The sequence below is a fragment of the Lissotriton vulgaris genome, chromosome 9, assembly GCF_964263255.1.
Source record: "Lissotriton vulgaris chromosome 9, aLisVul1.2, whole genome shotgun sequence".
NCBI classification, from domain to species: Eukaryota; Metazoa; Chordata; class Amphibia; order Caudata; family Salamandridae; genus Lissotriton; species Lissotriton vulgaris.
In genome coordinates this window covers 633,721,993-633,748,635 of record NC_141697.1, presented here as the reverse complement: position 1 = coordinate 633,748,635, position 26,643 = coordinate 633,721,993, and the positions used below count along the sequence as shown (strand labels likewise).

The 26,643-nt window shown below is 47.7% G+C and overlaps 1 protein-coding gene across 1 annotated transcript in view; it reads left to right on the top strand.

Moving 5' to 3' along the window:
* Nucleotides 1-26,320, top strand: part of LOC147692003 (cytochrome P450 2F2-like) — an 803,876-nt gene extending 777,556 nt beyond the window's left edge. Inside the window, exons 10-11 of the mRNA XM_086938296.1 lie at nt 22,814-23,982; nt 24,646-26,320. Coding sequence (XP_086794422.1) covers nt 22,814-22,995 — 182 coding nt within the window. The 3' untranslated portion in view covers nt 22,996-23,982; nt 24,646-26,320. The remainder of the gene's footprint in view (nt 1-22,813; nt 23,983-24,645) is intronic.
* Nucleotides 26,321-26,643: the final 323 nt, after the last annotated feature.

Here is a 26,643-nt window from a genome sequence, read left to right as displayed (position 1 = left end):
CCTCCTGCGGCCCGACCTGCTCAGTTGGCCAATCCATGTATCCTCAAAATAATTTAGAATTGGAGCCAATTTTTCTTCCTTTTAGGTAAAAAAATCTGATTCAGTAATTGCAGTGTAGTACTCATCTACACTCTCAGGTGGTACAAAACACAACGCTGTTAGTTTCCTTAATTCAAATTGTAATTTGTTGCTTGACAAATATTGCTCCACCAAGGATGATATCTGTATTTTGCACCAATAAGCCTGCGAAAAGTGAAAGAAACATCCTTGGATTTGCGTTTCAGGGTATAATTTGGGGATTGTAGTAATCACTGCCAATTCAAAATCAATTATTACTTTTGCAGGACTTTTATTAATTGTTTTGCTTTTTAATACTGACAAAAATTCAGTGTACGTAGAAGAATGTTTGTCAGGCAGCAAAGCATAGACTAAAGATCTGTAGTGTTATTTTTGTTAGCATGAACAGTGTAAATTTAAGAAAATGGATGGGGTGTCAATTTGAAAGTGCCATTCATCATCCAAATTAGACTGTTCTCAAGGGTTAAAATGTTATGGTTAGTGATAAAAATTAAAATTCTTTTTAGTATGTCTCTATTATCATATAAAAGAAAGGTTTCGTTAGAGAAAGGTATTAATAAATGACTAGGTATGTTAATATCTTCAAAATTACGGGGTGTTATTGGGTGTGGATTACTTGACACTTTTTCTCTTTGAACCATTCACCTAAGGTTGGGGATGGAGGGCATGCTACCTGCAACATGCAAAGGTATGTTCTGAGCCACTTCCCTCAGATTTGTACCACAGTTTTCATTGGAGGTGTGTGCTAGAAGTTTGATCTGTTGGACATTTTCTCTTACTTCTATTTCCATTGCAGAGGCAGAGTGGTTATGGTCTGTTGTCCTAACCACGGTTTCTTCCAGAGTAAGCGCTCTGCCTGTGCAAAGGGACGAGAAGTATTGTACACACCTCCAATGACATCTGCGTTTAACAGTTTTATCTTTACAATAGAGGTACCCACCATGCTTTAGAAGGTTATTCCCTGTCCGAGATTTCACATATTTTGCACAGTTGCTGCTTGTCATTGTTGATAAATCTGTTTATATGGGAGAAAAAAATATTTCAATCAGCTTCTCGAATGGGTAGTATCTTTAAAAATGTGATTTAAAATGGTTATGCTTATTACTACACATGTTGGTTAGTGAACATAGGTCTTTACATCATATTTCAGGGTAGATTGGGGGTGGGGTTTGTTACCCCTCACAATTATCTATGCTTATTCATGGTTATGATGGATAGACGGGGGTGTGGGTGGTCTCCCCCAATGAAGACGCATGCTTTTACATCCTTATTTTGGGTAGATGGGGATGTGGGTGGAATTCCCCGGCAAATGCAAATTTATTCATAACGTTAACATGGGTAGATGAAGGATGTGGAGGGTCTCCTCCCACAAATATGCATGCTATTTAAACGTTTTAATGGGTAGACGGGGGGTATGTGTGGTCTCCCCAAATTTATATGCATGCTTTTACAACGTTATTAAGGGTAGATGGGGGTGTGGGGGGGAATCCCCCCACAAATACAAATGTATTCATAATGTTAACATGGGTAGATGGGGGTGTGGGGGTCTCCCCCCACAAATATGCATGCTTTTCAAACGTTTTAATGAGTAGACAGGGGCCTGTGGGGTCTGCCCAATGTATATGCATGCTTTTACAACGTTATTAAGGGTTGATGGGGGATGTGGGGGGTCTACTTCCATAAATACCCATTTATTTATAACGTTATCATTGGTAGATGGGGGTGTGGGGGGTCTCCCCCCACAAGTACGGAAGCTTTTACCATTATATTATGGGAAGAAGAGGGGGGGTGGATATCCCTCCCCCCAACACAAATACATTAGATTTAAAAATTAAAAAAATTGTACGGGAAGGTAAGCCTTAAAACATGTTCTAAAAGAAAAGCCATGGTAGTGGCATCCAAGGTTTTAATGACTCATTTCTAACTTATTTTTGTTTTTAAGCTGCTTTAAGACATTTAGCAGTACTTACTTTGTATATTTGCTTGGATATTTTGAAGTTTCTTGTAGGATGTTGCTTAGTTGTTGTAATTAAGGAGATGTGGATTTTTAATTTAGGAATAGATATCTGTGAAAAGAATAGAAATACTACAAGTTTTTTTAGTTTTTAACTGGTGTTCACTATTTTGCTCTTGCTTCTTTGGTACTCACTCTTTTATTCTGCAATGGAAAGTTTAAAAAAAACTGTTTTATCACTCATTTTTTTAAGTAAGCATGTTCTTAACATCAAACATTCTTTTACAGGGCATTCTTTTTAAACATTATTAAGATGAAGATTGGGGGGTGGGGGTCTCCCCCCTCAAAAAGTTGGCTGGTTCAGTAAAGCCTTGGCTTGTGAAAGCATTTTTGAGCTAAAAACGTGTCTAGGAAAAATAAGTCATGGTGGTGGCATGTTAGTGAAAAAAAAGTTCTTACTTATTTCCCTTAAAGTGACATTTGAACACATTCTCTGTAAATTTCCATCTACTTACTAGGTATATCTGTTGTTCTTTATTGTTGATTCTTAAAGGTCGCTACTTGGTTGTTTCAAGGAAATGTTGTTTATTTTATAGGATTAGATTCCTGAAAATATAATAGACATGGTACAATAATTGAATTTATTCACAGCTCTTCTGTGATGACTTCCTGGATGAGTGGCATTGATAGCCTTGGAACATTTATATTATATCTTTATTTGCTTTGAAAATACGTGTTTTATGCTGCTATAGAGTCAGTGTTATGCGCTTGCTTCTTTAATACTCACCTTTTGGTTCTGAAATTGAATAATTTTTTATCACACTTTTAAATTAACAACACAGTTTTTTTGTTTTTTTTAGCTCAAGCATTGTCTTTTAAATGCATTCAATGCAGACTCTACCCACAAGCAAGTTGGGTATTATAATTAAAAAATATGTGTGGTAATGGTATGTCATAGCATGTTTGAGCTAAAAAAAAAATGAAAAAAATAACAGTCTTTGTTGTGGCATACAATGTCTTGGTTTATCAAGTTGTATTTGATCAGTCTTTTTGAAAAATATTTTTACTGGTACTTACTTTGTAATTCTCTTTGTCTTTTTCTCTAATGCTGTTGCTGATGGGATGTTATAATAATCTGTAAAGGAAAGAATAATGTGTTTATCATACTTCTTTTTTTTTACAATGCATCATTTTCTCAAGCACTCTTTTTCGACGCATGCTTTTACAATGGTGTTAATGGAACTTTGGGGAGTAAGGGGGGTCTCCCCCTGATACAGGTTTTTTTAAAATTAATATAATGTGAGCTAATGGTATGCGTTGTCTAAGTATACTTACTTAGGGGATCATTAGGATGGCGGACGGAAGGACGTCCGCCGGCATGAAGAAGGCCGAAAATTTATTTTTTCAGTCCGCCAGCCGCGGTCTGTCCGTCTGCCACATTAGGATGGGAAGCACTGTGAAATGTACGTTCGCCGCGGAAGAACAAGCACTGCCGCGGAAATACACCCGACACCGCGGCGGACGTAACCAACCAGCGACACCGCCGTACGGAATGACGTCTCCGACCGTCCACGTAATTGCGATAGCGGATAAGACACAGCAAATCGCAGCGGAAAAACCACCAGCCTGAACATGGCGGATTCACCACAGCGGAGAGCCAAAACATTGCAGAGAGATACCCACCACAGGCAGATCTCCGTCATGGACCCAGCTCTGAACGCATTTCCGATCCTCTTCGTGCTCCACCACCACCAAGTCATGGACCGTTGCAGACGACGACGCAGGTACGCAAACACAACAATCAATGCCGGAAGGGGAGTACCTGCCGGGGCTGTGACGTGGGGAGGTGCATGTTGGGTAAACAGCATTTACGATACCACCAATATATCAACAATGCAAGTAGACAACCAGGAATGACACACAGAAACCACTACACACGATTAAATTGTTTTTATTGCACATATTACTAAATAACTCCTAGAGTAGGCAGAAGCATGGGCACTGGATACAACAGAAAAGGTACATCTGAGCTAACACATGAGAGGGCACAATGCTTTATCACAACAGCAACAGGGCAGTGTTCATAACAGAGCAGGCACATCAGAGGCAGCACATGAGAGGGGCATAGAGCATCAACAGTCCATGGCAAAGAACAGGTACATCTGAGGCAGCACATGAGAGGGGCACAGAGCATCAGCAGTCCATGGCAAGGCACAGAGCAGGTACATCTGAGGCAGCACATGAAAGGGGCCAACATGCAGCATCCTAACAGCAACAGGGCAGTGTTCAGAACAGAGCAGGTACATCAGAGGCAGTACATAAGAGGGGCACAGTGCATCAACAGTCCATGGCAAGGTACAGCGCAGGTACATCTGAGGCAGCACATCAGAGGGGCCAAGTGCATCAACAGTCCAAGGCAAAGAACAGGTGCATCTGATGCAGCACATGAGAGGGGCACATAGCATGAACAGTCCATGGCAAAGAACAGGTACATCTGATGCAGCACATGAGAGGGGCACAGAGCATCAAAAGTCCATGTCACACAGCAGGGACACCAGTGGCAGCACATGAGAGGGGCACAGAGCATCAACAGTCCATGGCAAAGAACAGGTACATCAGAGGCAGCACATGAGAGGGGCCAAAATGCAGCATCCTAACAGCAACAGGGCAGTGTTCATAACAGAGCAGCTACATCAGAGGCAGCACAAGGACATGTGTCAAGCGCCATGTCCCATGGACATAAATAATGCAAGGTGATTACAATGGACTATCTACACACCAAGTAAAATGACATGTGAGTGATGGGAACTACACCTCACAGTACTGAATCTGGTGGACTGCTCGAGATAGTAGCCTCGGACACAGTGGCAGGATCTGATACCGGATTGGGAGACACATCCATAGCTCTAGTGACTGACACATGAGCCATAGACCCAGACACACTGCCAGCACCAGAAACAGGAGTGTGGGACACGGCCACAGCTCTAGTGACTGACACATGAGCCATTGACCCAGACACACTGCCAGCACCAGAAACAGGAGTGTGGGACACGGCCACAGCTCTAGTGACTGACACATGAGCCATAGACCCAGACACACTGCCAGCACCAGCAACAGGAGTGTGGGACACAGCCACAGCTCTAGTGACTGACACATGAGCCATAGACCCAGACACACTGCCAGCACCAGAAACAGGATTGTGAGACACAGCCACAGCTCTAGTGACTGACACATGAGCCATAGACCCAGACACACTGCCAGCACCAGAAACAGGAGTGTGGGACACAGCCACAGATGTAGTAACTGACACATTAGCCATAAACCCAGACACACTGCCAGGACATGACCTTGCACAGTGACCAACAAATACCATGCCAGCATCTGAGACATGAGAGTGGCGGACACACACATTGGTAGTACCTGAAACAGGAGATGGCACAACTGACACAGTGCTACTACATGAGGCATGACAGCGAACAACAGACACAGTGCCACTATCTGACACATGAGAGTGAACTCCAGCTGACCCACTAGGACCACTGAAATGATGAGCCACAGGGCTGTATGGGCCAGGAGGCAGGGTGGCTCTGGGAGCTGGGGACAGCTGTACTGGAGCGACATTAGGGTGGGCAGGTGTCACAGGTGTGTGTCTCTGTTTCTTTGGGATATGGAAGGGCACCCTGGACATGACTGGACTGGTGAGTGGTGTGGCCTCATCATGAACATCACCCATCAAAGGGGGATCATTTTCTGGTGTGTGTCTGCTCCCTGGGGACGTGCTGGACCCTGCTTGACGTTTGCAGTGGCACTGCCTTCTGCCCTCTGCATCATGTGTAATGGGTGATGCAACCACTATGTACTCCTTCCTCTGCTTCTGCGGGGTGTGGATGGGAGTAGAGGTATGGGGGGACTCCACCGCTGACACATGTGTTTTACGTTCCTTCTCCAACATCAGCCTCAGGGCATGCAGGGGTGATGTATGGCTGTCCTTGATGGAGCTCATGTCCATGGGAGAACCCTTGGCCCGGGGAGGTGCTTTGCCTGTAGTATGTGTCCTGTCTCTGGAATGTGCCTGAACCGTGGGCGGTGCCCTGTCCCTGGGAGTTGGCTTGTCCTTTGTAGTGTCCCGATCCATTGTAGTGTCCCTTTCCTTTGCAGTGTCCTTGTCCTTGGGAGTGTCCCTGGCCTTGGTGGGTGCCCTTTCCTTTGCTGTGTCCTTGTCCTTTGCAGTGTCCCTGGCCTTGGGAGGCACCCTTTCCTTTGCAGTGTCCTTGTCCTTGGGAGTGTCCCTGGCCTTGGGAGGTGCCCTTTCCTTTGCTGTGTCCTTGTCCTTGGGAGTGTCCCTGGCCTTGGGAGGTGCCCTTTCCTTTGCTGTGTCCTTGTCCTTTGCAGTGTCCCTGGCCTTGGGAGGCGCCCTTTCCTTTGCAGTGTCCTTGTCCTTGGCAGTGTCCCTGGCCTTGGGAGGTGCCCCTTCCTTTGCAGTGTCCTTGTCCTTGGGAGTGTCCCTGGCCTTGGGAGGTGCCCTTTCCTTTGCAGTGTCCTTGTCCTTGGGTGTGTCCCTGGCCTTGGGAGGTGCCCTTTCCTTTGCTGTGTCCTTGTCCTTGGGAGTGTCGCTGGCCTTGGGAGGTGCCCTTTCCTTTGCAGTGTCCTTGTCCTTTGCAGTGTCCTTGGCCTTGGGAGGTGCCCTTTCCTTTGCAGTGTCCTTGGCCTTAGGAGGTGCCCTTGCCTTGGGAGTACCTTTGGAGGGGGATGCCTGTGTTACATGTGGATCCCTGTCACCCAACACCCCTTGATTATCCTGTGTGTCAACTACAGGGTAGCTGATGTCGTGGTCTGTGAAATATTTCCCTGTCCTAGGGGATGGTGTCTGTGGCCTCCGTGCCCTGCCTTGCTGCCTGTGGCTGCTTCTAGTGCAATATCCCGAAAATGAGCCCTGCTCAGAAATGTCACTCTCCGCTGACACATCAAGTGGTGTGGATGGGGGAACTGAAGTAGAAGCTTGTGCATGCGAATTTTGAATGGCTGCAGACACTGTGTTGGATAACGACTGACCTGTTCTGTGTAGACCAGCAACATCGCCATGCATCCCCTCCATGAATGCAACCACCTGCCCCAACTTCCTATCATGGTCTAGGAATGCATTGATCATGTTGGTCTGCCCTACACACAGCTGTCGCGGCAGATCAACCGCCTCAGCACAAAGGGCACTTTGTGTCACAGGGGCAGGGGCAGCGGTGCCTGCACCGAAGGCCACTCTGCTCCCCTTACTCTTGCGAGCACGAGCAGTACTTGTTGCAGTTGCTGGCAGTGTTGGCCCTGTGTGCTGTGTACCGACTGAAGGTGTAGATTGCCCACTCCCTGTGTCTACCAACAGTGCTGACTCACCAACAGCGTCTGAAGATGAGGACGATGGTGTCTCCACATGTGGGTCCTCAGGGACAGTCCTGTCCCCCTCTCCGGGGCTGCTCTCTTCAGTCTCAGTCTGCGTGTGTGTGTTTTCGGATTCTGATGCATTGCCACCACTGAGCTCTGTCGTTTGTGGGTCAGTGCCCTCGGCCAAAGCTGAAAGAGAGAAAAGAGGTATACGTAAGTGCCACACTCACGTACTGCAAATTGCAAAAACAAAACACCTTGACTGCTGACCAACATGCAGCCTCCGTCCTCCACAAGAACCACCCCTACCATACATCTTCATGTCAAAGAACCGGGGTGCCTGTGAAACATGTACTTCTAAAAAACAGTTCAAGTGCATGCCAACCACCACACATGTGTTGCCATGAGAACACAGACCTCAAGGGCATGTCCTGGGACCCTGCACTACAATGCAACTGGTATGTCCACCTGGCTGACATGGATGCCAACGCACACTCCGATAATGGCACCAACATGCTATTGCAGCACAACATACACACCACGGATGTTACTACTGCGTCTGGCATCAATACATGCATGCACTCACAAGTCACAAACACATTCAGTCTGCTTACCGCTAGTTTGCTGCTGATCCCCTCTCAGCCGGGCGGACAGGTCAGGATGCGTCACTGCAATGATACGGAGCATCAGAGGGGTCATGGTGCGTCGTGTAAGCCGGGATGTACGTGGAATCTGCCCCAGTGTCATCTCCGCCACATTCTTGTTGAGCCTTGAGATGTCGTCCCAGCGCTTGTGGCAGTGTGTGTGTCACCTATTGCACCCCCCACTGCCCGTACATCACATGCTATAGTCCTCCACACGGCCTTGTGAAGGTGCAGCTTGACCTTCCATGATGGGAGACAAAATGGGAAAGTCAGTGGACATTTGGACAGCCACACAGATAGGAGCACCACGTATCCTTCAGCAGCCATGCACAGTACAGCACATGTGAAGGTCCCACAGCACACCGCCAAGATTGCAGAATCCAGGAGTCAGTGACCACCTCATGCACACCAACATGTCGACCACTGCACTTACCACCTGTCCGGGGGCACCGTAGAGCCGGTCATAGTGGCGGAGCACACCGTCCACAAGGACATCCAGCTCCGCTGCGGTGAAGGGACGAGACCGGATCTTTTGCACTCTCGACATGGCAGGGTCCCGGACTGTGGCACAACAGCAGTAGTTGAAGGATTGGTCAGCAGCAGCAGGTAGAGGTGATGGGTGCAGGCAGCAGTTGGTGGATTGGTCAGCAGCAGCTGGTAGAGGTGATGGGTGCAAGCAGCAGTTGGTGGATTGGTCAGCAGCAGCAGGTAGAGGTGATGGGTGCAGGCAGCAGTGGCTGGAAGCAGTGGATGTGTGCTGCAGAGATTCACACATATAAAGGGCCCTGAGCTGATATCAGTGGCACATGTCTGCAGCAATTGGTTTTCCCATGCTGCCTCTTTCATAAAGAGCCAATGACTGGCCCTGCTGTGGCGGTGCACGTCTTCCGCTATTTTTTTAAATCGCTTATGCGCCCCGGGTTACCTGTTTCCATTGGCTACATGTTCAAGTAACCGTCACGGTCACACACCGGTAACCGCATGTGCGCGCTACCATGATGGTGCATCATTTGAAATTCAACACTCACTGGCATCGCAATGGCGGAGCACGCATTCCGCGGGGGCGGGGCAGGCTAACACATACATTTGAATGTGCAAGTGGGAATGGCAGTTGGTACCCCCCTTACAGTCACATTGCAGCACCCACCGCAGACTGCCGGGCCTGGCCGCTCACCCACCGCCGGGTGCGGACGGTGGGTGACCACGGGGTGCGGGCGGTGGGTGACTGCCGGTGTTTAACCACCCTGTGTAGTGATATCAGCCTGGCATGGTTGCCCCTGGCCACTCACACACCGCTTGCACCCGGCGGTCACCCACCGCCCGCACCCGGCGGTCACCCACCGCCTGCACCCGGTGGTGTGTGAGCGGCCATTGGCCAACCATGCCAGGCTGATATCACTACACAGGGCAGTTAACCACTGCCCACACCCGGCGGTCACCCACCACCCGCACCTGGCGGTGTGTGAGCGGCCATTGGCCAACCATGCCAGGCTGATATCACTACACAGGGCGGCTAACCACCGCCCACACCTGGCGGTCACCCACCGCCTGCACCCGGCGGTATGTGAGCAGCCATTGGCCAACCATGCCAGGCTGATATCACTACACAGGGCGGTTAATCACTGCCTGCACCCGGCGGTCACCCACCGCCTGCACCCGGCGGTGGGTGTGCGGCTAGGCCCGGCGGTCTGCGGTGGGTGCTGCTATGTGACATAAGGGGGGATACCAACTGGCATTTCGACTTGTCCATTCAAATGTATGTGTTAGCCTGCCCCGCCCACGCGGAATGCGTGCTCCGCCATTGCGATGCCAGTGAGTGATGATTTTCAAATGATGCACCGTCTTGGTAGTGCGTACATGCGGTTTGCGGGTTGTGACCGTGATGGTCCTTGTCAACTCAGAAAATGTAATGCACTATTGCAGTGTCAAGGATCATCCCATGTGTTGGGGGAAGACGTACCCGGATGTGGTGTGTACACACAATGCATGTCTCCGCACACATGTTATGTTCATAGTTGTACATGTGTGTCACGACATGTCCAGAAATCGTCAGTAATCATTATGTCATGTCAATGACACGTGTACAAGTGTATCAGTTATGTCCATTGTTGACATGTGTGGCCATACTATTGACCTTGCCAGTGTTGAACATAGGCCAGTGATGTGAGCCCAAGTTGCGTCAGATGTGCATGGCTATGTGTTTACGTCTTGGTTTTGAGGTCACACTTTCTATTGGTACACATCTACACAGTACATCATGGCTGTGTACCCACATCCAGAAGCTGTCGTGAGTGTGTGGTTTGTGTGTGCAAGTCGCATTGATGGTGGTATACATGCATACTGGGTATGCGTCTGTGTATCGCTTGTTGTATGCCCATGCCTGTCATGTGAGGATGCAGAGCATTGTAGGTGGGGTCATGGGTGCATGATGACAGTGAGGGTGTGGTCCATGTTCGTGTTGTGTGTGCACGTCAAGGTGTGTCTGTGGGTACGCTTCTCCACACTTCGGCAATCTGTCATGTTATGTTGGCAGTCCTTTCAACATGTCTGCACGTGACCTTCGACATTTTTGCACACCCGATGTTGTTTGTGGATGTACATTGTGTGTGTAGTTAGCTGTAGTGCCTTATATTTTGGTCACGTCACACATACAATCAGTGTCTGCTACATGTATAATTTGTATTGTGTTGGTCAAAATGTGATGGTGTGGCTCAGATGTGCGTTGTTGGTCAACTGACATCTGCTCCCATGTACTCCCACACAGGAGGGCTCCAAATGTACATCGACCATACACTGTGCTGGAGGACATGGTTGAAGAGGAGGTAATCCGCAAATTCCGGCTGGTCAGACGGAGGTTGCAAGACCTTGTAGGCCAATTGTCACCTCCTCTGCAGCCACGCAGGCCATATCCAGGAGCAATTACACCCACAGTAAAGGTGATGGTGGCACTTCACTTCTTTGCAACTGGCACTTTCCAGTTCACAGTTGGACATGCCGGGGGGATGTCCCAATCCATGTTCAGCATGGTACTGCGGGATGTGCTGGATGCCATGATGTCTTACAAGGACGATTACATCCATTTCCCAGCAGAGGTGACTGCAGTGAAGAGTGACTTCTATGCCCTGGCCCAGATCCCACACGTAGTGGGTGCCATTGATGGGACACATATTGGTCTGATTCCAACCCAGGCACGTGAAGCCGTCTATCGTAATAGGAAGCACTACCACTCTATAAATGTGCAAGTGGTGTGCCTGGCTGACAATATCATCTCCCATGTGTGTGAAAGGTTTCCAGGGTCCGCACATGACTCCCACATCATGCGGAGCAGCATTGTCCCCAAACTGATGGCTAATTTGCGTCAAGAACATGTGTGGCTTGTAGGTGAGTGTGCTGTGATGACTACTGCGTTGTATGTGTGACATGCTATTACCACCAATCCTGGTAATGATGTATGTGTCTGTCATCCCCCCACCTAGGCGACTCTGCGTACCCAAACCGACCATGGCTGCTGAGCCCCCTATGGAATCCAACTACCCCAGGAGAAATGCGCTACAATGATGCCCATGGGAGGACAAGTAGGGTGGTGGAACGTACGTTTGGACTGCTGAAGTCTAGGTTTCGCTGCCTTGATAAAACCGGAGGGGCCCTGCCATACTCACCCGGAAAAGTATGCAAAATCGTGGTTGCCTGCTGCATGCTCCACAACCTGGCCTTACGCAATAACATTGCACTGATCATGGACCCTGCAGACCACTAGGTTGCTCCGCCTCCCATACCACCCATTTCCAGTGATGAGGATAGTGGGGAGGAAGAAGGTGTGGACCAGAGGCGTCAGCTCATTGCTCGCTACTTTACTTAAATGTGAGTAACTACCTCTTGTGCTGATGTTCAAAGCGTGATGTATGTTCACTGGTGATGTGTGGATTTTGTGTGTGGATGGTGCCTGTTCTGGTATGTTCTGTTTACAAATGGGTGTGGGAGATGGTGTAGTCCAATGCTCCCTGATGTGTGTCCTGTGATCCGATTAATTTGTGATGAGTGTGGTTTGTGGGATGTTGCTGTATGGTGTGGTGTGATGGTTGTGATTCAGTTTCCTGACCTGTGCTTGTTGTTCTCTCATTATCCCTAGGCTACTCCCACAGAGACATGATTGTCAAGTACATTGATACCTCCACCTGGTAATGACAAGTACTAAGACAAACCTTTGATTGAAACATGGAGGTCACACAGCATTGAGTGTTTACGTGGTGTTTATTTACAAGGTGTGGATTACTCTTTGTGCATATTTACAAATAGGTGTTGGTGGGGAAGTGAGAGTTGAAGGTCATATCAGATGAAAACACCGTGGGAACACCACATTGTGTGATGTACACTTAGTCCAACAGACTTGTGCCAATGCTTGGCATTGTGGTGCAAGATAGTTCGCAGAGTAAATGCCAGGCTCAAGGAAGGGTGAAGTCAGTGGCGGCCCCTCTTTGAGCAGGTGGATGGTGCATTGTCACTGCTGTGAGCTGGATCCAGCCTCGGACGGCCCCTCCGTCTTGGAGCCGGAGTGGTGCCAGCTGTGGGGGCAGGTTGTTCTGGAACAACATCCCTGTCAGTGGCCTCAGGTGATGGTGGCGGTGGTGTTGGTGGCCTGTCCCGCTGGCCACTTGGGGAGGGGGAGGTGGTGTTGGTGGCCTGTCCCACTGGCCACTTGGGGGAGGGGGAGGTGGTGTTGGTGCCCTATCCCGCTGGCCACTTGGGGGAGGGGGAGGTGGTGTGGTGCAGGATAACCACTCCCTCCAAAGAGCTGTTTGCTGCCCCATGATGTCAACTATTTGTCCCAAACGGGGGCCACGGACCGCAACAGCTGGCAGGTGTCTATGGAGTCTTGGTGGGCACGATCGGCCCGTGCTTGCGACCGCTCGTAGGAGGCTTCCACTCTGGCGATAGCATCCAGTGTCTCTGTCCCAGGATGGGCTGGGTGTTGTTCACGGCCTCACCTTGTAGCTGCACTCCTGTTTGTGACCTGGGCCGTCACCTGTGTCCTCACCCGTCCACTCTCCCTGCTAGTCTGTGATGTTGATGGTCCATCATTGTCCGATGGGTCAGGCAGGATGGCAGTGGCAGGAGTGGTGGTGGTGGTAGCTGAACAGGTCACAGTGGCAGTAGTTGCTGTTGGTCCAGTGTTGATGACGGTGGAGGCAGGCCTGTGAGCCTGATGGCCCTGGGAGTGTAGTTGGGCTGGCATCGTCCTCCGCACCCGAGATGTCCACCGGATCATCACCTGAGAGTCCATGCTGTGAGGGGGGCGACTGGTGCTAACGGCTGCTGGTTTCTCCTGTAAATTTTCGGTCACCTGAGGGACAAGAATATAGAAATCAATGCTGTGGACATGACAGGTTTGTTGTTGTAACATTTCTATTTTGTAGGGCATGAGGACATGGTTGTTGGGGTCATCAAATTGGAGTGTACTGGGCATTATGGTGGTGGGGAGGTGGGGAGACAATACTTGGATATGTGTGGGCCTGTCCTGCTATTGGATGGTACCCCTGTGAAGATGGCTACCTACATATGAGTTCGAAGAGGGAGATGCAGTGGTCAGCACATGGTAGGCGGACTCCATCTTGTTCTGGGATGGGACATGGGGGTCTGTTGGGGGTCGTAGTGCTGGACCAACCCCCCCCCACCCTCCCCCACACTCCACCACCCTCCCAGTGAACATGGGGGCCTGTTGGGAGTTGTAGTGCTGGACCAACCCCCCCACCCACCCCCCTCCATGTGAACATGGGGGCCTGTTGGGAGTTGTGGTGCTGGACCTACCCCCCCCCCCCCACCCTCTCCCACACTCCCCCACCCTCCCTGTGAACATGGGGGCCTGTTGGGAGTTATAATGCTGGACCTACCACCACCCCCACCCTCCCTGTGAACATGGGGGCCTATTGGGAGTTGTAGTGCTGGACCAACCCCTCCACCCACCCCCACCCTCCCTGTGAACATGGGGGCCTATTGGGAGTTGTAGTGCTGGATCTACCCCCCCTCTCCCACACTCCACCACCCTCCCTGTGAACATGGGGGCCTGTTGGGAGCTGTAGTGCTGTGTGATAGTGGTCATTGGTTTATACTTACCAGCCTCAAGTCCCTCTTCTATTCCTTCAAGGCTCTCAGGGTGCAGTATGCCCAGCACCTTCTCCTCCCATTCTGAAAATGGTATGGGCTCCGGGGGAGTGCCGCCGCCAGTGTGGTGTGCCCGCAGGTGGTTCTTGGCCCTGATGCCTTTCACCCTTGCCTTGAGGTTGTGCCACCGCCTCTGGGTCTCGTGGTTGATGCGTGGCACGGTCCCTGAAGCATTCACTCTGGTCACTATCCTGTTCCACATGCTGGTTTTGGTTGCCAAGGTGGTCTGCTGGACTAGGTTGCCGAATAGATGTGGTTCCACACGGATGATTTCATCCACCAATAACCTTCAACTCAGTGTCTGTGAACTTGGGGTTTTCTTGGGTGCCATGGTGTGTGATGTGCAAGGTGTGGGGTGGGGTGTGCAGGTGTGTGGTATGTAAGGATGGTGTTGTGGGGGTTTGTGGGGTGGGTGTGCTGGTGTGCAGGTTCTATGTGTGTGTGTGTGTCTCTGCTGTTTGTGGTATTCTGCCTCTTTCTTCCAGGTGTGCTATGATGCAAAGGATTGTGGTAATGGGAGGGATTCCTTTTATACTCTGTGTGGTTCTTGTGTCCCAATGGTTGTTGGCAGTCAGGTGTTCTGTGGGTGTGGTGACTTGGTGCTCTTGTTTGTGTTGGGGGGGCCTTGGGGCGTGTAGTTGGTGGTGGTGGGTGGCCTGTTTTGTGTGTTTTGTATTTACTTCCGTCCGCCATTTTACAATCAGTTTGACGGCAGGGGTGATGTTCGTTTGGTCCTTCCGCAGTCATGCTCCGTTTTCCGATGATTCCGCGGCGGTCGTGAGAGCTGGTGAGTTCCGTTGGGATTGCGGGGTTATCCTAATCGTGCGGCCGGACCCTCCGCAGGTCGTGCGGCGGTTGGCCCTGTTTCCGCGGTGTTTGCGTCCGCGGCGGAGGGAACTTATGTTGTACCGTCCGCCTGTGGCGGTCTTTCATGTGATTCGTCCGCCGCGGTCGGTGTTTGATGTGATCCGTCCGCCGCGGTCGGTGTTTTCTGTCAGTTATATCCTAATCGCTACCGCAGATTATCCGCGGAGCGGTCAGGAGTATTTTTCCCGTGACCATGGCGGACGGAACACGTTTATGTCCGCCATCCTAATCGACCCCTTAGTTTTTATCTTTGACTTTTTTCACAGTTGATCTCAGTTGACTTTTATTTTTCTTTTGGTTCTCAGTCACTGTCCAAACTTTTCTCACTTTAGGGGTGGTAAGCGCTATATAAATGCAATTACAATACAATACAATTACCCACCATCTTCCATTTAAATTTTTTTTTTTTTAAATATTCATTTTTCTATTTTCTTAAAAAATTAAAGTGCACACATTTCTTTCTTTATTTTGTTTCATAAAAATTTACATTAATATAAAACATACTTGTGGTTTATGGGTGTCTATCCTCCTCTACGTCTCTAATCATTCGATTTTCAAAGAAGTATATCTGTTATTGGTAAATTAAAAAAAGATTTTTTTTATGGGAGATGGTGCAGCATACTATGAGGATGAGGGCGGATCAATTATCTTCCTATTTAAAACAGATTACTATACACTTTTTTTACCTTAAAAAAATCACGTTATAAACATTTGATTTTTATTTTCAATAATGATATATGTCGCTCATTAATCCTGTTTTGATAAGCAATTTACCCGGATTCTGATTGACAACATTAGATATCAAAATATTTTTTTTTTTAAAAGGATTAATTCATTTTCTAATACAGCTAACGTTGATAACATTGGTTTACATTTTATTTACCTGTTTATGCCAGTAGATGGCAGTGTTACTTTGATTTTCACTATTGTGAAGCCTTTCTCTTCTCGATCCGTCTCGACTCTCTGGCTGTCACTGTTGAAATGACTTCAAAATGGTGGTTGTCCGTTTTTTTAATGTTCTTTAACCCTTTCGCTCCGGCCGCTATTCCGCCGCAGCTCTAATGGGGCGGGGTGGCCGCTCGGCGGCCGCATGCTGGTGACAGAACCGCTCCGTCACCAGCCGCGGTTGAGCTGTGCTGGTGACGGAGCGGTTCCGTCATGACCCGCCCCGCTCAATACAACGGCCGCGCCGGCGCGAAATCAGAGCCGCGCAGGCGCGGCGGCCGGGCCATGACGGAACCGCTCCGTCATCAGCACAGCCCAACCGTAGCTGATGACGGAGCGGTTCCGTCATCAGCAGGGGAGGGGTTAATATTATTGAATAATAATGACAAAGAAAATATGCCTTGTAACCCTTTTTAAAAATAATGTTTAATTATGTATGTATATGTGATTTTTTTTATTGTTTAAAAAAGTGATTTTCTTTATCTTTTTCAGTTTGTTATGCTGCCATATTAGTAATTATTGTAGTCAGCTGTTTAAAAATAGAGGATGGACTTCATAATTCGTGACACTGTGGGAATTACTGCCTTTTTTCTTGCCCGTCCAGTATTTTGAAGTATGTCAAAAATATGTTGACTTTCAAAGTCGTCAACTAAAGCGTACGTTTAAAAAAATGTACTTATTTTTAACATTCTTAAAAAGATAATAATTCACACTCATCCTCTTTTTTTAATTAGCAATACGAGTTAAAAGTCATTGATTTTGTAAGCGTAAAGATGCACAGCTTTGTTTCTTTAACATGATAAGATGATTAACCAGTAAAGTACTGCCTATCATCTCACTCTGCATGATTGTGCTCGTTGTTGGACACAGCTCTTTTCTAGTTATTTCGAAACTAAAACTACATAAATAACTAAATAAAGGCATACAATGATAATGGCCAATTAGATGTTATTTTTTTGTGGTGAAGGTAGTAGTTGTTTCAAACGAAGTGCTTAAGTACTGGTTGTTGTTTAGCCTTCGTTGTTCAGGAAGTCGTGGTTTAGGCAGTAGTTGTAGAGTCATAAAATCCACATGCGCAGGTCTACCCATTGCCTGTGAAGACAAATACAGAGCGATCAGCAGTGGGAGTCCTCAGCATTGTCCAGGCCCAAAGTGCCTCGCTGTTCTAATAAGTAAATCCTCACCTCCTACCATCGATGCAGGGTTGGTTTCAACTAGATCTAGGTCAAAAGAGCCCAACAGGCCAGGCTATGTTCTCCGTGACTTGGAGCGTACCATGGATGGGAGCGTCTCCGGGCCACCCACTGGAACTACGCAGCCAAATAGGTGAGTTCAATGTCCGGGGCAGCCATTCCAACCTCAACTACAGGCAGTCACAGCTTCCACAGGGCCATTTGTTTTCTAGATGAGCCCCAATACAGTCAGGACACCATCTAGCTCCTGAACCCCCCCCCCCAGGGACTTCCTCCAGCAGAGCAGCAAACAAGTAGAGAAAGCGATGTAGTATCACCATCTTTGAGATCGCTATCCAGCCACTCACCGAAAGTGGGAGTGTACTCTAAAAGGTAACCGAGCATCGCAGGGCGGATGGAGCCCTAGCTTAATGACCCTCAAAGTACAGACCCGCTGCTCTATATGTTGCCACACTGGGGTTCGAGTGATCCATGGCTCCATGGTGTTGGAATGTAGTGGGTAGGCACCACATTTATGCCAGTTGACAGTAAGGCCTGACAGCTCCCTGAAGTTGGAGAGGGCCGCGCGTGCCCCTCCAGCTCGGACTCATGTCTTGCATATACACAATAGCATATCATCTGCTTACTACGAGCTATACAGAGTATCCACTACAAATTGCAGCCCCCTATAATGCTTTCCCTGTCATACAGTCAGCACAAAGGGCTCTTGAGTAAATAGCAGTGAGGAAAGCAGGCAGCCCTGCCTAGTGCCCTGTTTTAGCGGCTAGGAATCCAATATCACTGACCCCGTCCATGCCCTCTACACCAGTTTGGTATACAACAGCTGTGTCCAGTAAACAAATTGGAACCCAAAGCCAACCCTGATCATTGTGGTATGGAGGAAGTCCCAGCGGAGGGAATCAAATGTCTTTTGGATGTCAACTCACAACACTAGAGTGTGACGGAAAGTGAAAATGTGTGTCCAAAACATGGATTAATTAGAGTATATTGAGCATTGTGCTAGGAGTAGGAACCAACCCCGTCTAGTCTGGGTGTATTAGCATACCCACATGGGGTAAGATCTGGTTTGGCAGGATCTTGCTCAGGATTTTGTAATCCTCGTTGAGCATACAGAGGGGGCGGAAGGAGTTTACCAGTCCCGGAACCTTGTCTTTCTTGGGCAAGTACACTAGCACAGTATCCGGCAGCTTGTTGGCCTACCTCGTAGTTGCCCCCTTATTCCCCTCCGCATGTACATGGGTATCAGGCCCCTTAATGAAGAGATTGCCCTGAGACCTTTAACATTTTGGAGGAGGCTATGGGTGACCGCAGAGTTGTCCGTCTACAGGGCTGAGTTAAACGAGCTCCTGACCATCTGTTTCACCAAGAAAATCCATTGGCTTTGTCAAATAAGAGATCTTGCCTTTAAGTTAGGCAGAACCTGAATCTGAACCTCATCTCAACCACCAGCCTACTGGAGCCCTCTCAGCATGGCTTCAGGAGGGCACACAGTACTGAGTCCGCTCTCACAGTAGCTGTCAATAACATCTGCACTAAGGTCGACAGTGGACAGACCACCCTCCTGGTACTGCTGGACCTGACAGCTGCGTTTGATACCCTGTCCCCCTCCATTCTGGCTACTCGCCTCAGGGAGATGGGAGTGAATGGATCAGCACTGAGCCTCCTAACATCCTTTCTCAACCAACGAGAACAAAGGGTCAAGCTGGGTGACTTTCTTTCTCCCGTTAAGCCTGTGCAGTGTGGGGTCCCCCAGGGCTCATCCTTGAGCCCCACACTTTTTAATATCTATGTGGCCCCACACGCCAGGCTAGTAAGATCATTCGGGCTGGAAGTGTTATCATATGCTGATGACACCCAGATTATGGTCTCCCTCTCGAAACCGGTGAGTACCACCGCCCTTAATTTCAGGAATTGCATGGAAGCCGTCTTGTGTTGTATGGTACAGAACTTCCTGAAATTAAATGGGGAGAAAACCGAAGTTCTTATCTTCGGGGGCAAGCAGGAGATCTGGTCGAGTGACTGGTGGCCCTCTGCCCTGGGAGTCTGTCCTCTGCCCTCCCTTTCTGCTCACAACTTGGGTGTAATGCTGGACACCACGCTCTCCTTTGACAAGCAAGTCAGTAGGACGGTTTCAACCTGCTGTGGGGTTATTAGAATTTTGAGAAAGATCACCCATTATCTCACCCCCGAAGCCCGAAATCAGGTTACGGGGCCATTGTCTCCTCAAGGCTGGACTACTGCAACGGACTATACCTAGGCATAAATAAAAAGCTGATTCAACGCCTGCAAATAGTGCAAAATGCGGCAGCCAGGTTTGTCGTTGGCGCTCTAAGACTCTCATCAGGCTCCCTCATTAGGAAAGATCTTCACTGGCTGCCTATCCAGTCCAGGATAAACTTCAAAATCTTATGTATCACCCACATCGCCCTGCATGGGTCTGGAGCCGAAGATATTAGGTCCCTTGTGTCCTTCTATGCCCCCAGCAGGGCCCTACGGTCCTCCAATAGGAAACTTCTCTCTGTCCCCCGAGTCTTCAAAGCAAGATGGGGAGGGAGGGCTTTTTCTTCCCGCGCTCCCAGACTATGGAACTCGCTCCCTGCTGAGATAAAAGGGCAGTCATCGCTCGTGCTTTTTCGTAGAGCATTAAAAACATGGCTCTTCTTAGAAGCCTACCTGTAGTCGGTGCACTTTCTACATCACTAGCAGCTATAACATCTTTAAGTGCCTTGATGCCCCTGGGCTAAGTTGCGCTCTACAATTTTTTTAATTCATTTTATTCATTCATTCTGAATGGTGAAATAAGGGTAAAGGTAGAGTCTAGTGTTCTCCACATCAAAGGGGCCACGACTGCGCACCTGCTGTAGAAGAAAGTTCCTGTCCCAGAAATCCAGCAATCAAGCTATTACTGGGTGGGGCTCCCGACATGGGCTGCCGGGCAGGGTCTTAATGCGCCTGATCTAAAGCATAGAACCGGGATATCCCCTCGGGGGCCACAGCCTTCTGGAGCCAGTCCACCAGGAAGACAAGCATGGACTCAGCCCCAACCTTTTCCAGCAGGCCAGCGATCCTGATGTTTTTTCTACAAGCTCACCCCTCCTGATCTTTGTCTCCAATCAGTGAGTGTGAGCTTCTAGGTTGGTGAGGCAGCGATCCATGCTTGCTATTGTTGGCAGCAGGCCTTGGAGGGAAGTCTCAGGGGTAGACACCGATGCTAACATCTTCTTCAAATCCTCCTGAGTGAGTCCCAGCTCTATCACTGTGGAGTCAATATTGCCCTCAACCACTCCCCAGCAACATTGATCACCATCAGCAGCTTATTGAACTTTTTTGCAGAGTCGCAAAGCCATGCCACCCCCAGTGCCCTGCTTGATCCCCTCTCGGGAGGTGCCCTTCGAGGCCTTGTCCTTTAGTCTCTGGAAATGGTTCTCACAGTGTAGCAGGGTAAAGGGAGTTAGCCCACTACAAATACCAGGGACCGGAGTGCAGCCATATAATTCACCTCCCCAGCCTCAGTGATCAAAAGAGCCAATCTGGTAGGGACCTTTACAGTCTCTGAAGTGGAGGGGGCAACTACCAAAAGTTACAGGCAGTGGTGTCCCTCACACCTTAAACTCCTCAGAAGCCATTTTGGGTCATGTTTCTTTCGCCTGTCTAGAGTCCAGAACACATCCGTCCCCACTTCTACTCCATGTAGAACAAGCAAGGGGATCACAGGCCAGCTACCACCTCCCCTAGGCAAGGCAACTGTAAAGACAGCAACCTCTGACGAGTGTGGCACTCCCGTCAACTCCAACAGCCTCCATGTTGGCCCACCAGTCCGGCCTGGACAACAACAAGGTGTACAGGAGGAAGGCCACACATGCCCAATGGCAAAAGTAAAGGGAAAAACACCCAACAGGGGAATAAAGAAAAAGTCTGGGGCCCCGTTTGCTGTAGTTCTGTATGCCGGGGCTAATATTCATCCACTGGCCTGCCCCAGCGCAGAGTATGATGCCAGCGGGGGGCGTTGGGGGGGGGGCAATTAAGCCATCTGCCGCTATATTTCACTGCAGGTCCTATAGCCTGGCTTGCCCTTACGGGCTGTTCCAGAATATGGGCTGAGGCCACAAGGGGCCAAGACTGAGGCAAACCAAACCAACCAGAGAAGGAGGGGGACAGCAAGCTGCTACCCCCACCATCTGTGGCAGAGTCCGTACGGGAACCAAGTGATGCAGCAGAGGAGCATGAGCATTGAGGGCACTGTATAAGTAGTTTGGGTACACCATCTTGCCTTTGTAGGGGGTGCCGAATCGCACTCACTGCGGGCGGTTCTCAGCAGCAGTCCCGTTCTTTCTCCTCAGCCTTCTTTTTGGCCCCAGCGATGCAGCGTCTGGGGCGCCCGAGGGAGGCAGGGTGGGTGTATAGTATACAGAGGCTGTGATGGTCCAGGGAGTTCGAGACAGCTCGGGAGCTCCTCCATAATGCTGCCTATGGCATGGAGGGATTCTGGGCACCTCTACATCTAGTCACTGTTGCTGCAGACTGGGTAAGTGGGCAGTCCAACATATTTATAGGGAGAGTTACACTAGAACTGAGCCAATGGTTTGGATTGGCTCCAAAGCCTGTGCACCAGCAGAGACATGAAGACTTATGATAGCGTGCCAACCTGGGAGTCTCTGCCCTACGTTGCTCTGGGGAGGATCTAGACATGAGTGGAAAATATAGTCCAGCTCCTCCTACACTGGCTGGCCTTACTTTTCTAAATAACTGCAAATTCCACATAACCTTTCCATTACCACCTTCATGTTGCGCAAGCCTGTCCTCTTCTGAAGTGAAGAGGTGTGGCTCACTGGTTAGAGGCGGCAGACCCGTAAGCAGAGGACGGCCCGGGACCAGGGTTCGATTCCCGACGCGGCAGGGTCGTGGACCAGGGTCAGCGGGCTCGATAATTCTCGCCTCGGTGCCTACTCCAGTCAGGGACCACACTCTGCAACTCTGGGCATTAGCTTGCCTCATCTTCACAACAGCCCCCCCAGACCGCCGGGGATGCTTGGTCGCACCTTAGAGATACCCATTAGGGACCATCTCTCAGGGTGAGCCAGGGCGGGTTCCCCAGCGGTCGAAGCGCGGAGATACTCCTCCGGGAGTCGATTCTAGCGCTATATAAACCCACAATTAAATTAAATTATTGGACATGGCTACAAGTTGATACTGTTTTCCACATCTGGTAGTGGCCAGTTATCTCATTAAATATCTCATTGTTCGTTAAATTTCAGCAGGTCAACCCAGCCGGAATTTAACAGGGTAAGCAGCAAACATCTGTGTTACTCCCCAAATACTTGCGATATGTGTTATTTATCTCACCCAATAAATAATGATCCCCACTGAATCATTCTTTATCAAGTGCGATAAATAGCACTTTCACTCAGAATCATTGGCTTAATTAGATATACTTTGTTGCCTGATGGGAAATCTCAGGCTCACACCCCCTAACATTGACTACGCTACATCTCTGTTCACACAACTTGAAACTGTTGTCAGTTTTAAATAATTATTACATTTTAACATTGTTAGAATGATTTTTGGATAACAAATTCTTTACACTTTTTTTTTCACTTTAGGGAAACGCATTTGCCCGGGGGAAAACCTTTCTGTCATGGAGCTGTTCATCTATTTCGCGACGATCCTGCAGAACTTCACGCTGAAGCCACTCACCATCCCCGAGGAAGTCGATGCCCGCCCAATAGGAGTCTTCTTAGCAAACGTACCCCGCCCGTTCAAGTTCTCTTTGATACCACGCTAAATCCTACCTACATTTGCTCAAACCTGCACTGTGTTCTTTCCACATACCTGTTGCTTTATGCTCATCTTCAGTTTAAATATGGTAATGAAGTAGATCGCTCTCAAGGAACCACAAAATGTGTTTCCAATTGCATTCCAGTCACAATTGGGAAATTTGACATTTTGCATATTTGTTGTATCAATGAGACATGGAAGAAGGGCTGTGCAGCAACTAACAGCAAATGTTGCACTAACATTATGATACAAGATATACAGCCATACCAAGTTCATGGGTCCATGCAACATTTGCTGCTCCACTCCAGTATTCTTATTTGTATTCTGGGACTTATAATCTTGGGGCCCGATTCACAGAACTAATTTAAGACAAAATCCTAAACTTACTACTTTTGGTATTCACAGAAGTAAGGATTTTGTCTTAAGGTTGTCTTAAGAAAAATTTAAGACAGACTTAAAACAGAATTAAGTTAGGATTGTGTCTTAAGTCTGTCTTAAGTTTGTCTTAAATCAAACTTAAGACAAAATCCTAACTTCTGTGAATACCAAAAGTAGTAAGTTTAGGATTTTGTCTTAAGTTAGTTCTGTGAATCGGCCCCTTGATTATTCCATTAAAACACAGCTACAAAGTTCCAGAATTGAAAGAAAAAATACTGTACTGGAGCAGGACATCGAGCATGCACCTGGGAAACTTGGAAGTTATGAAAATACTTAATACTAACTTCATGGACATGTGTAGGGATTTACATTTTTCTCTGAGCAGAATGTGGGAACACTAACAAGCAAAGAGCAGGAGAATTTCTGGGCCATCAGGTTTGCAGTGCTATCAGCCTCGGTGACCAGTGTCTGGAATCTATGAGCAATGTAAGAACACAGCTTGCTTACTACAGGAGAATATGTCAAGCACATGCCAGACACATTATTCTCGCAATACATATGCACGGTGGTCATGATGACAGTGGAATGGATTGAGAGAAAGATTAATGGCCTAGATGTATCAAGCCGTTTGCGAATCGCAAACGGTCTAATTGCATGTTTTGGCATGCATCAAAAATTCTCAAATTAAGGAATCGCAAAAATTTGCGATCCTTTTTTTGCCATAGCATTTAAGGAATCGCAATTTTGCGATTCCTTAAATGCTATGTATGTAGCATTTTTCAATTGCGAATTTTGGTTAAGAAATCGCAAATTAACACCAACTTGTAGTTGATGTTAATTTGCAAATTCTTTTAAAAATGCACAATTTGGCATTTTTAAAGGTGGCATGTGACGCACACACATGCCCAGAGGGCATGTATGTGCACCATATGCACACACATGTACATTTCAGGGGTGCAGCAGGGTTTCCTTGAGACACCCCTGCACCCTTGAAATTATTCTCAATTTGCGATTAGCAAATTGCGAATCGCAAATTGAGATTCATTTCACGATCATTCCTATGGGCCTTCTGGCCCATAGGAATGAATTGGAAATTATTCCTTAATTGCGAATTCGCAAATTGCGAATTCGCAAATAAGGAAGATTAAGAAATCGCTAACAAAATAGCGATTTTTTTACATACATCCCATGTTGCGATTTCTAAATAGCGATTCCTTAAAAATCGTTATTTAGAAATCGCAAAATGGAATCTTGATACATCTTCCCCAATGTCTTCTAGGAAGCATAGAAAATCCCACAGTTTTCTCTAGAGTGGATTGGAGAGGACCATTCTCAATATATAATTCGCCTAATTAAAAAGCATGTTTGCGTTAGTAAAAGCCTCACAGTACTGCCTGATGTATTAAAGAAATTGCAGCTCAAAAGCACAAGACTCTCATCTATAAATAAACATTAGTTTAATAAGAAATCAGTAATTAATTTCTCACATATCATTACATTTAACCAAATTCTCAAATAATCCCAATTACAGTTGTTCCAGTGTACGGTGTTTGACGGATTGCCTATTTCATGTGTTCCTTTTCTTCCACTGCTAATTTGCTTCTTGCAGCATATTTGAGACACTTCAGAAATAATGTGAAAGAGCTCAGTAGTTAATCAACACTTTCCTGGGAAAGGTCACTCTGAGATAGATATTGACTGCGGTGAGGTCAGAGGGTCAATGTGAAGCAGAGAGCCTACTGCACCCTGATCAGTAAGTCCCTAAGATTCTAAACTCCCCCAACCCCCATTGAGATAATATTGCAATTGTAAACCGGGCGTTAACATTTGGGGTGGAAACCACAAACTTGGTTGACAAGTGGTGTGTTTTCCATTAGACCAGTTAGGTGTTAGGTTTACAAGAAGCACAGTTGTTGGATTGTTTTGGTGTTTGCTGATAAGGATCTGCCATTTTTGCCCCGTTGAAATGCTTTGCAGTGAAAGCCAAGTTTTGAACTTCACAAAAAGATGTATATAGAAACAGGGATAATAGATTTTACTAACAATGTAATTCATTGTTGGTGATGCCATGCTTCTTGGGAGTTCTGTTGTTTAACCTAATGAAAAATGCTGACCTTCTGCTGGTATTTGATGAACAATGCGTGAGTGAAAATATTTGAGTGAAAATATTTGTTTCTGATCATTTTCTCATTGAAATTATGACAAGGGCTCTAGAAGCTAAAGAGGGTTCTCATATGCTATAAACTAATTTACAAATATCTTACTGTGTCATGTGAGGTAAAAGTCTAAAATACTGAGCAAACTATGTACTCCTGGTGGACGCCGCAGGCAGCCAGTTGATTTATCAGTGTTCTACTGCGGCTTCAATCACATTTCCAGCGGCCTGATAGAATGCTAACATATTTTAGTCATGACCAAAGTGAGGCGCATGTTGCTGGAGTAGGAGCTGTAGAATTGAAATCTTTTCCTATAGAGGAGACAGCAGTAAATGAACAATATAATGGGCTTAATTTTGCTATAGAAACTAGGGTTAGTCCTCAAGAATGCTAAAAATGCACATTTTCAGTAAGCTCTCAAACATCTTCGTCGTCCATTTCAGAAATAGGTCTGGCAGGCTGAGTGAAATGAACATCAAATAGACCCAGCAGTCGGTCAGTTGATTCTTAATTTATGAAAAATGGATGCCCTGTTTGCTGAAATGGAGCAGTTTAATTTAAAGAATTTCCTATTAAGCAGGCTGACGTAAATGCACCTTGAAGCTTTAGTGCCGATATCAAACAAACTGGTAAGAAATTGGTGAGGATAGATTTAGATATTAAGCAATTTATGGCAAAATCTGTTTTAAAAAAACGTTAATGAGTGAGATCCAAGCTTACGTCCATGAACTCCTTTACACATTTGTTTCCTCAAACATCCACCCTCTCTGTCAATTAATACCTTCTTAATTTTAAAATGTAAACGTACATTTTTTGTACTTGTATAGCGCACAGCTACCCGCAGTGGGTTTCCCAGCGCTTGTATGAATATACCGCAAGGGAACCCTTCCTGGCTTTCCCTGTGAAGTGTCCACTCCTGGGCACCCCCATGGTGCAGACCTGGCATCCCTCGCATTGTGGGGGCCATTGTGGAGACTAAGCAAGCTATTGCCCAGAGTTGCAGCGTGGGACTCATGATCAGAATAGGCACTGAGGCGAGAATATCCAGTCAGGGGAATTAATGAGCCAAGACCTGCCGGGATAGGAATCGAACCCTGGTCCCTGGCCAGAGCTCTGCATCG